A 14,468-nucleotide genomic window follows, 5' to 3' on the forward strand; every position below is an offset into this window, starting at 1 on the left:
TACCTCCATGAACATGTACTCTGCCTCTCACCTGGCTTAAAAACCCCTGTTCTCAGTGTCCACCTTCCGTTTAGCCATTTTTGAGGAGGGGTGTAGCTGAAAGTTGACATCTACTCTGACTGCAGATGAATAATGAAGCCGAGGCTGCTTGCTGCGCTGCAGTGAGTTCGCGGGCTACCGTTGCATTGTTGGGAATGTAGTGTTGGTGGTGCAAAACACCAGTGGGCGGCTGTGGCCTGCGGGCCGGTTCTAATAATTAAATATTATCCCGGGGCCATAGATAATTAGTTCGGGGTCCAGATCCAGCCCGCGGGCCGCAACTTTGACATATGTGTTCTAAAGGAACCAATACCGTCCTTGAATCGTATCGAAAACCACAAATCGTGACAAGAATCGAATCGTTATTAAAACAAATCGTTACACCACTAATGGAAAGCCTTGGAAAGCGTGTGTATGGTGAAGAGAACATTGCTCCAAAAGATTGCATCACAACGAACGAAGAATTGTTAGCGCTAACAAAATATAAATAGAAAACTGGAAAAGATGCCTCAGACCAGCTGGACCAGACGGACAACTGTCCAGCGAGTAAGTCACCATGATATTAATAGTGATACATGGAGAACATAGCACGTGATATCACAACACAGTCCATCTAGCGATGTGTAAACAAAACATGGAATGGAGGCTAAAACTTGACAGATAATTTGGTTGTCTATTCAAAGCTGTTCATATGCTTGTTCTTGTTTCGTAATCAGTACAGATTGGTGTCCTATCGCATTGTTTTGGGGTGGGCTCGCTAGGTCTCGGTAGTGGCGTGCGACGCTGCGTCATCACCAGAAAAATTGTTTTCGTGTTAGCTGCTACAACAACAATATCACTTGGTTTATATGCTCCTGATCAAATGTGTGCATATGTGTGCATAACTACACGTCAACATGAAGGATTAGTAGTAGTAGCTACAACTGCCATCATTATTTAACTTATAATTTTTATCGTACTTCCTGGTGTATAAGAGGCTACTTTTTTCCCTCAAACTGCGGCTTATACATCGGTGCAGCTAATATCATGACATCACCTATAATTCAGAACTACTACTAATCGTTTAAACATCCATCCATCTTCTATGCCGCTTATCCTCACTAGGGTCGCGGGTATACTAGAGCCTATCCCAGCTCACATCCTGCACTGGTCGCCAGTCAATCGTAGGGCACATATAGACAAACAACAATTCACACTCACACTCACGACAGAGTCGCTAACCTCACATGAATGTTTTTGGAATGTGGGAGGAAACCGGAGTACCTGGAGAAAACCCACGCACGCACGGGGAGAACCTGTAAATTCCACACAGATGTCCAACGGAGATTCAAACCCAGATCTTTCCGATCTCCTAAATGTGTGGCCAACATGCTGACCACTAGGCCACCAAGCGGCCTCGTTTAAACATGTATTTCAAAAAAACGCTATTTCTAAGATAGTCCATCATAAGGGCAAACAGAAAAGGCCATTCTCAGCATTTGCTAATAACCCTGTCGCTCTAGTTCAATGGAGTATGCACACACTCCAGTTTACAGTGAGCAACAACCATACTAAAATATTCTACTAAAATCAAATGTAAATCATTGTTGGGTTTGGATTATTCAATTTGGATTATTGAATAAACACCATAATTATACTACCAAGATTGAAAAGCCTGTTTGTTGAATGAAAACAAAAAAGAAGAGGGGACCTATTGGAATTTGTGCAGCCATCGTGTTGACACATACCTGCATCTGCCTGGGGGATCCTCACACTATGATGACTCAAAGGCGACCACAAAAATGCCACGGTACCATGGTTCTTATGAAGTCCAGAGCGACAACGCCATCAGAAATAATAAGCAATTTATGTAGCGCCACAGGAGTACACATCATATCTGCTCACGTAAGCTATACATCAATAAATAGAAATACAGATACAATAAACCATATAAAACAAAACATAAAATGCCGTGTTGTTCTCTTGGAGATTAATAAAGTTGCTAACTATCCATCTAAAAGTGACTGCCAAACTATAGGCGCCCGGATGGAGACACTATCATCTTCTTCTGTTTTTTGTTTATGGCGGGTCGCAACCAATGTTTAGGTGCATACCGCCACCTACTGTACCGGAATGTAGACGTGTTGTGCTCATACACACGGTAGTAACAATTTTCCATCATAGAAAACACACAAAGAAATTGATATGATGCTGCTTTCAAGTTAAAGGCAATGGATTTGGCTGTCATAGAAAGAACTTTACAACTTTTGCATAAGTCTGTGTACAATCTCCTTACAGTGTGGCGCAAAAAAAAAAAAAATCTTCAACGGTTTGGCAAGCACTGTTTGGAACAAAACATTTATTTTATTAAAAGTTTCAGAAATCTTTCTGTGTAATGTCATTCTGTGCACTAAATATCATTTTTAATTGCATGCGCACCTGCGGGTTATATATGAACAAATCTGTTTTTTCCTATAAATTTTGTGAGTGTGGCGTCTACACCGGTGCGGATTATACACTGGAATTTACAGTACTTTTTTTGTTTCAATTTGTGGAAAAATGTTCAACAGTTAAAAGCATCATACATGCAAAGTTATAAAACATTTAAAAAATGTACCTGCATTGTTTGTAACTCTGAATGTCCACTCCTATATGTTGTCAATGTAGTTTTCTTAAAAGTAATGTTAAAATATCATCTCGTCTTGTTCTCATGAACCCAATATCGTGCATTGTCTCGTCCCATGAGTTGAGTGTATCGTGGCACCCCTACTAACTACTAAAAGCCAGAAACAGCCACAGCCATAATCTTGTCATGTGAACAACTAATAGATATATAAGATGCTACAAACACTTTTTGTATACAGTAATAAAGACCTCTGATACTCTGTTTGTATTACAAATACTAGACAACCAAAGAATAATTTGAGGAAAGTCAGTTGGTGTTATTTGCAAGAGAAATATCAAGTCGTTTTAGATAAATGTAGACATTTGTAGACATTTGTTTAACCTCACTCTAAATGGAGATGTGCAGATCACAGTTACAAAGATGTCCCCCTTGTGTGAGTTTCATATAGCTGTTCAACTGAAGGATGGTCATGGACATTTGTATGAGTTAAAAATGTGATTAGAATGCAGAAGTAGTAGTGAAAAATGTGTGTTTCCATGAATCAGACCCACATTCTGATGATACATGTTATATTACAAGGGTTAGAGGGATCAGGAATTGCTATTAGGCTTCACAACTTTACAAAATGGTTTTGATTAGATAGCTGGGTCCTAAGAACTGATTTTACCTTCAAGAGCTATAGCATGCAAAGACAACAGAAAAACAGCAGAAAACATTGGGTTTTTTTGTTAGTGCACAACAACACCCATTTCCATTGCTTTCACATGAGATACAATACAGACAACTCTGCTGGAGTAGAGTTGTCTGTATTGTTGTCTGTATTGTACTCATCACAAAGCTGAAAGTGAGGTTTATACTTAGGATATTCTATGGAAAAACAGTCAACAGAAAAACAACGATTGGCTAACTAAGGATTACCAGGACTCCAGAAATGTTAAGAAATGTATTGCAAGTACAAGTGGTGCTGTTAGATTTAGGGCAAATTCCACAGGGGCTGTTTACACAAGCACAAAAAAAATGCAGAAAAGACTTTAGGCGCCAATTGTTATAAAAAAAAATGGTATAAAAAGACACGGCTGTTCCTGTGTAAATAGTGAAAGATGCACTACTATGACCAGCAGTGAAAAGTAGAGAACACATTACTACCTGAACTCAAATTCCTGGAACAGAAATATGCAACGAAGATAATTAAATCTAGGCTTTTGGATAAACTCAGAAGAACACGCCACTAGTGCGCAGGGACAGTATGCAAATATTTTGGGCATTTTTGCAGCTCTAAGTGAATGCAGATAGTTTTTAAAATGTAATCTATCCCCATAACATTTGAAAAATGCAAAAATGCAAACTGTAAACATGTTAACAGGCCTTGGCATAGTAGTGGACTCAAAACAAGAAGTGACAGCAAAATTAGACAAATCACAAAGTACCTGCTTCAGATGTTTCTTAAGCTCGCCAGCTTCTGGCTCTGGAAGAGGTGGCAGAATCTCAGCGTTTGTAGGTGCCATAACCTGAAAAACATATGCATATGCAATACTCTTTACTTATCTTAATTCATTAGAAGACGACAAAAGGAATGAAAATATTGTGTTCACGTAGTTACCTTGCTGCTGTCCAGATCCACAAGCCACACATCATCTGGAATTTTGAAGCCCGATTTGTAAAGGAAGAAACTCGCTGGTACACCAATAATATAGGGAGTAGGGGCAAGAAGGAGCTGTGCAGAAGGAAAATGTCATAAGTAATCAGGGTGACCATTTCCATATCTGCTTTCCATCGCAGTTTCTGTTTTCTATGCCTCCAATTGTTCATATTAGAGCCTGACTGATTATTGACTGGTCGATTAATCGGGCCTTGTCACAGATTAATCAGTATCGGTGAATATGCAACCAATATGTAAACTTTTTTTTCCTGCGCGGATATTCTGTCGCTCCGTTCCTGTGTCTCTCTCGGTGCTCCTCCCTACCTGAGTACCTGGCCCCTTCCCCCACACATCGAGCAGCAAAGTGCATTGTTAGTTCAGCCCCTTGTATTAAGTCTAGTTACGTGATGCATGTTTTGATTATTTCTTATGTTGTTTGTAGTCAACTTTTTTTCAGTTTTTAATGTTTGCTCGAGTATTTGTTTTTCAGCTGTTTGAAAATACTCAGTGGCTGCAGATAGAACTTTTCAATAGTTAGTAAATAGATTTCACTGAGGTAAGATGTTTTTGTGAATAAGCCTTTTATAAACAAATCATGTATTGGTTTAAAAACACACCACATTACATATGCCTGTGTATTACTACTTTCAGCCCAATGCAGCCACTTGTTTTCATTTTAAAATGGTCAACTATAGTATCAAATTCTAGGCTAATAACCAAAATGTATTAAATGTATATATTTTCAATTGACAGGCAGAGAGGAAGAGTAAGGTGTGGAGCAACTTGACAGAAGACTCAACAGGCGTTAGATGCAACATCTGCAGTGTGCAAGTTAGCCATGGCTCCAGCACCAGCAAAGCAAGAGAACACTACAAATTTGTGGCAACAACTAAAAGTAAATCACAAAGAGGAATGTCCTTATGTTGACCGTGTTACTAATTCAACGTCCTTATTTTCATTTAGTAGGCTTCTGCATCTTTGTGTTGAATCGTATTTTGGGTATCATAAAAATTCATGTTCATGTACAGTATATATCCTGTGTATACCCTAATGAGGATAAGCAGCATAGAAAATGGATGGATAGATGAAATCAAAGCTCTTATTTCATATCGGCCAATACAGTATATCGGTTGTCGGCCGACATATCAGAAATCAGCTTTTTTCAGTCCCCAATATGCCCTAGAAATCTATCGGTCGGGCTTTAGTTTATATGCACATAAACACAAAACTGCTGACACACATTTCTGAGATCACAATCATGTTACTAATGTTTGCTTTTGTAATCATATCAAATACATCTTTTATGTGTTATACCTGTTCAGCTGAGGTCATGCATGTTGGCAATAGGGGGATGACAGGGAACATGTACTCCAGAGGGTAAATCATGGCCACAAATGCCATTACACTCATAGATAAAGCATTGTAATCTCGAGACTGGAGGATAACCTGAGGAAAGAATAAAAAAGATCCTTACATATATTGATGCAATACATGCAAACAATGTTCCCCAGTATTTCAAAAACAAATGTAGCTCGGCTAACTTTTCTAAAATTATAATGTCCATGCTTGTGGTTAAGGAAGATGTAGTCGCCGGTGTAATTGCAATCGCTTTATTAATGTAAACTATATTATATAAACCAGAGATTCTTAACCACAAGGCCACGGCCCACACTTGTGCCACCAGCGCCAAAAAACGTTTAGTTTTGCACCTGTGGGCCTCGAGGGCCGCATTCTGCTATCAGACTGTAAATAAGGACTGTTTTCTGTGAGACAGTCAGTTGCAATACAGCCTCCCACCACTGGTGGCGGTCATATATCAGTCACTTGTCAGGGACACGAGGGCAGAAGAAGACACTCAACTAGTAACTAAGTGATGGAGAACTTTTTAAAAAGAGAAAATAAAGATGAAACTAAGGACAAACCCCCTTAGAAGGTGAAATCATTCCGGAAACACAATCCAGACTTTATTAAGTACGGCTTTGTGAATGCGGGCACTGAGGCAGAGCCCCGAGCGCAGTGTGTGGAATGCTGCTTAACGCTATCCAACGAAGCTCTGAACTCGTCCAAGCTAAAGCGGCATCTCAAGACCAAACATCCGTCGCTCGTGGGAAAGCCGGTGGAATTCTTCAGACGTAAAGACTACAGATGCAAAAAAGGTCTGTTGTGACGAAGGATGTCCCGATCCGATCTTCAGGATCGGGATCGGCTGCCAATCCGTTGTATTAGTGAAGATCGGATAATATCGGCTTCTACCACGTATGTGGGCTTACACTCACACTCAGTGACAAGTAAGTGTTTCAAAGTGTTTTCGTCGACGAAGCTGGTGTTTCAGGTAGCAGTGTCAACATGTTTCGTTCGGGAGGGGGCTAGTCAGTGTTTGAGGACATGTCGCTATGAATGAGTGGTCCCTTGAGGAAATATTTCCCCACACAAACGTTCCTTCTCCTCACGACGACAGCATTTCATTCACACTATGTAAATTCCTATGAGATTCCAGATTAAATAGTAGATTCCCTTTTTATTGGCCAATTCCGTGATTCCGTTAACATGGAACTTACAGGGCCCTACATAAGCTAGAACAATCCTAAGCATGTCCATCTGATGAAGATGTCTGATCTGGTCGACAGTGGTCTGCTCAAGTGCTGTTGTGGCAATAAAGTGCATTACAGTAAAGTGTCGATTGCTATGCTTCCTTTTTCATCACAGCACTATCTGCTGGATGGAGTTGGTCACCACCCAACTTAGCCTCAATGTAAGTGGACTGTAATGTTGAAAAGTGAACATCTTTGTGCTTACCTTGTGCTCTAGCAAGACACAGGCGAGAACCTGAAGACAGGCATCCACGCCCAGCAACTCCAAAGGCAAGTGCAGTGGGAAATCAACCATTGAGAAGCGGGAGTTGTCAGGCAGGGCAAAGGTGAGAGGCCGTTTCATTTCATGGGGCAGAACTTCCACATCCACACGTCTCTGACCTGCCACTGGTACAGGTGAACGTTGCAACCGGTATATCCAGGATTCAATGTCCCGTAGGTCAGCCAGCAGCTGGCTACCCTTCTCTTCCACTGAGAGTGCCCCAGTGAACACTCGCCACATGGTGTCCCTGTAGAGGACATCATTACGTAGAAGAGAGTAGTAGTAAAGTCTTTTTTGTGGAATTTTTGAGAAACAGACAAATAAGGACATGACAACATGTGAAGGCAGCCTAGCGAGAGCCAGTCAAGCAAACGAAAGCACCTGGCACAAGATAAGCTGGGGAACCTTCTACACTTTTCACCTTTTGGTACAAACGGCATTGGAATATTTACAACAATATTGTTGCCATCCTGATCATTTCCACAGCTCACTGTCAACTATAAAATATTTCATTTAAAGATTGTTCATATTACACACATGACCAAACATCAGTCATAATATAATTAGTAGGGCGACAAGCAAATGAGACACTATGAAGCTTTTGCTATAATATTGATTGGCAAACCCCAAGCTCTGCAGACACAATGCCATTAAGCCCTTCCTAGAGTGTTGATAAGTGTGCCTGTGGCAAAGAGGGACACAGATGCTTCCCAAAGGAAACCAGAGACCTCAATCTCTTACTGGCATCACTGCAAAAAAAACTTGCAGCCATCATAGAATGGCTCTCCTCCTCCTCTGTCATTGCCTGCAACATTTCAACCAACCATGTCAGCCAGAACAATTATCCACTTTCCTCTGCCTCTGGGTTGTAGCTGCTGTCACACACAAAACAGTTCTTCACAGAATATGCCTTCATGTAAGGCTGAACATTTGACAGGCGGGCAACTGTGCTCAAGAGATGTTATACACTGCCGGTCTAAAGTTTTAGAACCTCCCAATTTTTCCAGTTATTCAAAGTCATTAAAGTCCAATGAATAGCTTGAAATGGTACAAAGGTAAGTGGTGAAGTGCCAAAGGTTAAAAAAAGGTAAGGTTACACAAAACGTAAAAATAATGTGTATTTCAGAATTATACAAAAAGGCCTGTTTCAGGGAGCACAAAATGGGTCAATAATTTAAAGCTGTTCTGCAGAAATGGAGGTTGATCAAGCCTTGGCAGTTGGTGCAACTAATTCCTACAAGTTCTGGAGTACTTACTACCTCCTCTGCATGCATTAAAACAGTGTTGATAACACACTGTGGTACTATATAGAGGTGGGGGAAATAATTGATTCTTAGATGCATCACGATGTGGACACTGACGATTATTAATCAATTCATAAATGTCAATAATCAATGCCACATGGTGTTTTGGGGTCAAGAATCATGTCTTCAATGAAGGTAAAAGTAACCAATTGTTTCCTTGCATGTTAAACTATAAATATAAATGACAAAAACATGCTCTTTGTTAACATTTTTGGCTTGCTGGAACAGATTAAATGTACATTATTACTTATGGAAAAAAATGGATTTGGTTAGCATCCGTTTTCAGACCTACTGGAACAAATTCATGACGCTAACAAGTTTCCACTGTGGATTTCTTTCTAAGTAAACGTGCCCTTTTTGTGGCGGACATCTGTCTGTGGCCTATGCACCCAAGAGGAGCAAAGGGCTTTAGTAAAGTAAGTCATGTGAAGGTGTTTTTCCTACACGTGTGTGTGTGTGTGTGTGTGTAATGTGTGTAATCCTTTACACACACGCACGCACACGTGGCATCTGTGATAAAGTCATCAATCATAGTACTGAGGCTTGCCCTCTTCTAATTTGCAGTGTTGTCTGCTGGCGTTGATGTTGCTGCATGAAAAACACAAAAAGGATATGACAGCAGAGCCTCTGACTTAAAATGAAATGGTCTCCAAAATTCACCACCACTAACATTTCCTAATTCTACTCCCACACTAATACAAAGCTCACCTTTGGAAAGTGCGGGGCAGTCCAGCGCGCTGTGTTAACCTCTGACTGCAGCAGTCCACCATCCTTTTGAGAATATAGAGACATTCCCTGAAGGTGGAGAAGAAGGGGTAGTGGCTGAGTATGCATAGTGAGGTCAGTGTACTGTTGCGACTCCTAGCAGCCATTTTAGCTGCATTTCGTCTAAGCTGTGCAGCTTTTCCAGTATTTTGCTCAGTACTTTGTTGTTCAATGTCATCTCCAGAAGCAGGCTGAGAAGCTGACTCAGCGTTGTTGGGCAGTGATAAAACAGAAGACTGGCCCCCACTGCTACCTTCAGACCCCTCACTTGTACCGTCCCCCCCTTGTGTTGCCGTCTCTGTGTGACCACTCTTGTCTGCACGGGTACGGTGATGCCCACGCTGAAATGATCGGTAGAAGTTGACACAGATTCCATAACGAGTAATTCCTGAGTCTTTGTCAGTCAGAGTGAAAACGAATGAGGAGTCGTCACGAAGGCTAACCCTACGCTGGCGTATACTCAGGCAGCCTTCTGGTTGGCAAAAGAACACCACATCTGGTGGGAGTGGAAAGTCCTGGTGGTCCTCGAGTGGGTATCGGCGGAGGAGCTGAGGCGTCTGGGCCACACTATCACTGCTCGGTTGCCTAGAGGGAAGACAGACAAAAACTTCATTTGTAATGCGTAGTTATTACACATCTAATATCCTATTTTAACATTACACCTGATCACTCTGTGAGGTTAGGGTCAAATGATTCCCTAGCCTAAAAGAACACAACAATAGTTACAAAGCTGGAGTGAAGTAAAGACGTAACATACATCTAAACCAATAACAATACGAAGGGCATGAAGCACAATATTGAAGCCCACATTGTGCAGTATTGATACTCGGAGAGCTGCACTCAGAACAATTCTTTGCTGAACTATAGAACTTTAAATTGAGTCATTATTTTCTTTGGCCTTATGCATGCTTATTCATATGGCTGTGACTGCTGGAGAACTTTGGAGGAAAAATAGAAATTAAGACGGACAAGATTTCATTCTTCCACTTAAAAAAAATCTGTCCTCATTTTTCTGTAAATAAGAAAGATGATGAGTTGCTGTATCAGCAGCAGCAATGCCAACAGCTTTGCCACCGTAAGATTCGGGGAAAATTTTCATCAACAAATTCATTGAAACAAAAGGTTTTCTATGCCTTCATCAGGTTTACTGTTGGAATGCAGTCTTTCCACTGACAAATCTCAACACGTCTTGCTGAAAATGAAAAAACACTAAATAGTTTGTTAGTACTACTCTGTGATGACTCTGCATTGCATGGGTCCAACAAAAATATGCAGCCAATAATATTTGCAACACTTCTGAATACCTGCTGGAACACATTTCCATATGAGCATACTGGCATCACATTTGCACTTTCATTTGACAGCAAAACATTCACTTCATATGTCTTTAAACCATATCATCGACAACAACAGGCTTGAAAATGATTACCTTGCACCGACCACCACCAAGTAGTCCAGGAGTCGTGGGCACATCTTCTTTTTCTCCATGTTGGATCAAACACGTCTTGAATTTCACGACATCCGGGATGAATGGTCACTAGTTATTCAGTGGTGGATTTCAATCACAGCTGGGAAATTTCATTAGTCTTGCGAAGCACTGTGTTTTAAGAATCATTTTCGGGATTCCAAAATGACTTGGTCCGACCTGTAACATAAAACAGATAAATTGGTTATTTTTAAGGGTGCATGAAAATTATCGGACCGATATGAGGAATTATGATGTCAATCAAGAACTTGTTTTTATGTGACGTGCTGCAAACGGCGTGCTGTAACTTCCCCTCAGCTCAATTGTAAACAAACATGGTGTCGATTGTGTGGAGGAAGACATTTTGCCAAATGCTCTGCAAACATTCCGTGATGAGGGGGAAAAAACATCGAGCTTTAACATATCAAACCTTATCAGTCAACTGAAACGGCAGCATCGCAGTGACGTCCGGTGCTTCTACCTATCGTCGCGAAATTTGAAAAGTGCAAAAGACTTTGCCAGAGATGATCCGAGGGCTACCGCGATCTGTGATTTCATCATGGAAAGGATGGTGCTGGATGACCAGCCCTTTACCATCATTGAAGATACCGGCTTTCATCAACTTGTACACCCAAAAAATACCATATTACCTGCATTTCATTTGTGAAAAATAAGTGTTTAACATTGACATCAATTGGCAAACTTTTGGCCGATTACGATTATTCTCTAATGGCTATATTCGGCCGATTATTCGGTCGAGCCATACGTTCTACTGCTATATACAGATTCATCGGTAATCAGAATCAATTGTTCTTTCGTTGAACATTAAACTTTTAATGTTCCCAAAAGACCCAAAGACTCACATAAGTGCAACAAACACAGGCAGCCGCACACAAATAAAGCCACACTCCCATATTTAGACAGAAAGGTTGTGAAAGTGGCAGAAGTCTGGAACACACATGCAGAACAAATTGTGCATATTAAGAGACTACTCATTAGCAGTGCAGGAAAAAACATATTCAAACTCTTCTCGTCTGACAGAAACAAAACAATGCAGGCAGGTTTAAGATCATTTCATATTTAATCCTACTAAGGTACCACCTTATGTCCTTTGAAATCAGACACAGCCTTGATCATTTTTTCTGTGAAATTACACCCCAAGCATAATTTAACTTCAAACCACCCTCAAAACAATTTTCCTAGTATTCAAATGGACACCTATCAAGCTATAGTACAGTACATTTCGCAAAATGTGGCACAGAAATTATGCAGCACGTTCATCAAGTACAAAGCTAGCCAGCCAGCATTTCAGGTTCCTCCTTTTGCAGCAGCACAGCACACATATTTCCTGCTAATTTTGTGCCAAAACGCACGACAACATACATATGCTGGACCTGCACCATATACAGTATTCAGGTCATTTACAGTCTAAATCTCCTCACTCATCAGGCCTGACTGTTACAAATCGTAAGTCAATGACTATGTACAGAATATAACTATATACAGTACTACAGTATGCTCACTGGAAAAAAAACTATTGCCACTGTCCAACAACCACACTGTAACTGCTAACTACATTAAATTGCATTATTTTGACAGCATATTAAATTGTTATTGGCTGTTTTCTACTCTTACGGCATGTTGACACAAAAACAATTTAGCAAAAATAGGAGTTTTGGAACTATTTACCAAAGGGTGCACGAAAGTTTTTTTATCGTTGATTCTGTTTAAATGTTCCGCTTCCATGCAACAACTGTCACGACTCACATTGAGCTGAAAACACAAAACTTGAGACACTATAATTTGTATACTGTACTTGCCCTCTCGTTATAATGCAAACGTGTGCCACAGTTTTTATATATATATTTGCATATAAAAATCCCATTATGTATTTGTCATTCTTCATTAAAGTTAAGGATGCCTTACAATTTACAGGTCTTAATATCAACAGTGGTTAACTAATTATTACACTTTAATTACTGTTAGCAATGTTTTGGGTTTTTTTTAACGCTTTAACAGTTGGAATGGATTATTTGTATTTACATTATTCCAAGTCAGAGGTCAAGCAGCATTGCAGGGCAGACTTCTGAGGTTCCACTGTTCAGTATTCCCATTCAAGATTGAATGCCAATAACAAAAACAGCTGATGTTGGACCAAGCAGTCTTCAGGCAGCCACATTCTTTGTGTACTTAAGAGGGCTTTCAGAATGTTACTCGTTCTTACCCACTACAAAGAACAGCTATAAAAAACAAAGAACAGCTATAAGAGACACATGCTAAAGACTAAGCCATCTTCACATAAAACCATCACCAGTGCCTCTCAGTGCATACGGCAATACCCCCACAACCATTTGATTTGATCACTAAGAGCACTGGACTGCTTTTCTTTCCATCAGTGAAAATACATACAGTTATTATATGCTATGTATCATTTTTATTACCGATTGAATGTCTACGGTATGACTCAATCTCGTTATCTACAGCAGGCAAGACCGAAATATAAATTGCAATCAGGATGTCCACCCCTTACAACGACAACGTCATTGTATTTATGTAATTGTCCCTTCCATTAATTGCTGAATTGACGGGGGAGCAAATGTGATATTTTAAAAAGGTAAGATGTCTACTAAACATCTTATTATTACTCCAAATTTCATTTCTATGAAAGCAAAAAAGAAAAATGTCGAAATAAATACAGCATTTGTAGAGACTGTGGTAACAACCCGCAGCTGTGACATTATAATACGCTATGCTGATGGAATAGTCGTTAGCTAACTATAGTGTATTTTTGAATGAACCAATGATGATGTTAACCGAAAGAGCATGTACATCACCGACAGGATCATTTTATATGTTCAAGCCGACTCTATGTGTATGCTTTCCTACGTCACCATTGGATTAGCGAGTTAGCTGCTAATAGTAGCATTTTCTTTAATTGCTTGTCAAATATTAAAAACGGACGGTGGCGTCGGCAAAACACAACAATATACTTACGCGAACGCTGACAACATGAAGCGACCATGTACAGTTTCTGATTTTAACACCATTACATCCTCACTTACTGACATTAGCCGGCTAGCTTCTACCGTCACTGAGACGCCAGCTGCTGCTGCTGGTGGTGGTGGTGGTGGTGACGGCCTGGGTTGGAGATGTCCTTCTCGGTCAAAGAGCGAGCGAAGGAGTCGGCCTCTTCCTCTCACAGTGTCCTGTGGCAGTTAAAAACATAAGGAACAGGCGTCGACTCCAAACTCCGGCTTCGCGTCATAGTTAAAAAAAGATGCAAAGTGCGTGTCCACCTCTGCTCGGTCAGCTCTAACCTGCCTTCACAACATCCTCCTCTTCATCTTCAACCGTATGAGGAGTTCCGCATACTGGGGGTGGACGGGACGGATTGAACAACACATCGATACCATCGATGCCAACAGCAGTCTCAGTATCAGATCGATATTCTCAGTTCTCCTTTCAGAAATGTTTTTTGTTGTTTTTTTTCATATTGCTACATTGTTGCTGGTGTACATTGTTGGGAATAAATTGTTCGACACAGGAGGGTGTCGAACAGTTTTTGTTTTCGTTGCGTTGTTCTTGCACTATTCATTTTATTCAGCTCAAACAATTGCATGTAATAAAAGAGAATAAGACAGGGATGTCCACTTTTTTTCCACTGAGGGCAGCATAATGACAAATCAAAGAATGTGGGGGGCACTTTGATATTTTAACTTTAACAATGTTAAATATAAAAATTAAAGCATTGTGTCATTATCAGTTATTACCATCTATTTTCTATGCCGCTTATCCTCA

General features: G+C 40.4%; 1 protein-coding gene across 22 annotated transcripts in view; it reads right to left on the reverse strand.

Moving 5' to 3' along the window:
- The window catches only part of madd (MAP-kinase activating death domain), a 62,368-nt gene extending 48,312 nt beyond the window's left edge, over positions 1-14,056 (reverse strand). For 7 of the 22 annotated variants that reach the window (XM_054771088.1, XM_054771089.1, XM_054771091.1 and 4 more), the window contains exons 1-7: positions 13,733-14,052; positions 10,635-10,850; positions 9,149-9,790; positions 7,080-7,383; positions 5,598-5,729; positions 4,245-4,358; positions 4,072-4,152 (exon numbers count right to left, since the gene is read on the reverse strand). In XM_054771088.1, coding sequence (XP_054627063.1) covers positions 4,072-4,152; positions 4,245-4,358; positions 5,598-5,729; positions 7,080-7,383; positions 9,149-9,790; positions 10,635-10,693 — 1,332 coding nt within the window. In that variant the 5' untranslated portion in view covers positions 10,694-10,850; positions 13,733-14,052. Of the gene's footprint in view, positions 1-4,071; positions 4,153-4,244; positions 4,359-5,597; positions 5,730-7,079; positions 7,384-9,148; positions 9,791-10,634; positions 10,851-13,732 lie in introns of all 22 variants that reach the window. The other 15 variants (XM_054771080.1, XM_054771073.1, XM_054771082.1 and 12 more) reach the window with 6 other exon arrangements.
- Positions 14,057-14,468: the final 412 nt, after the last annotated feature.

The sequence above is a fragment of the Dunckerocampus dactyliophorus genome, chromosome 3 (genome assembly GCF_027744805.1).
Source record: "Dunckerocampus dactyliophorus isolate RoL2022-P2 chromosome 3, RoL_Ddac_1.1, whole genome shotgun sequence".
Lineage (NCBI taxonomy): Eukaryota > Metazoa > Chordata > Actinopteri > Syngnathiformes > Syngnathidae > Dunckerocampus > Dunckerocampus dactyliophorus.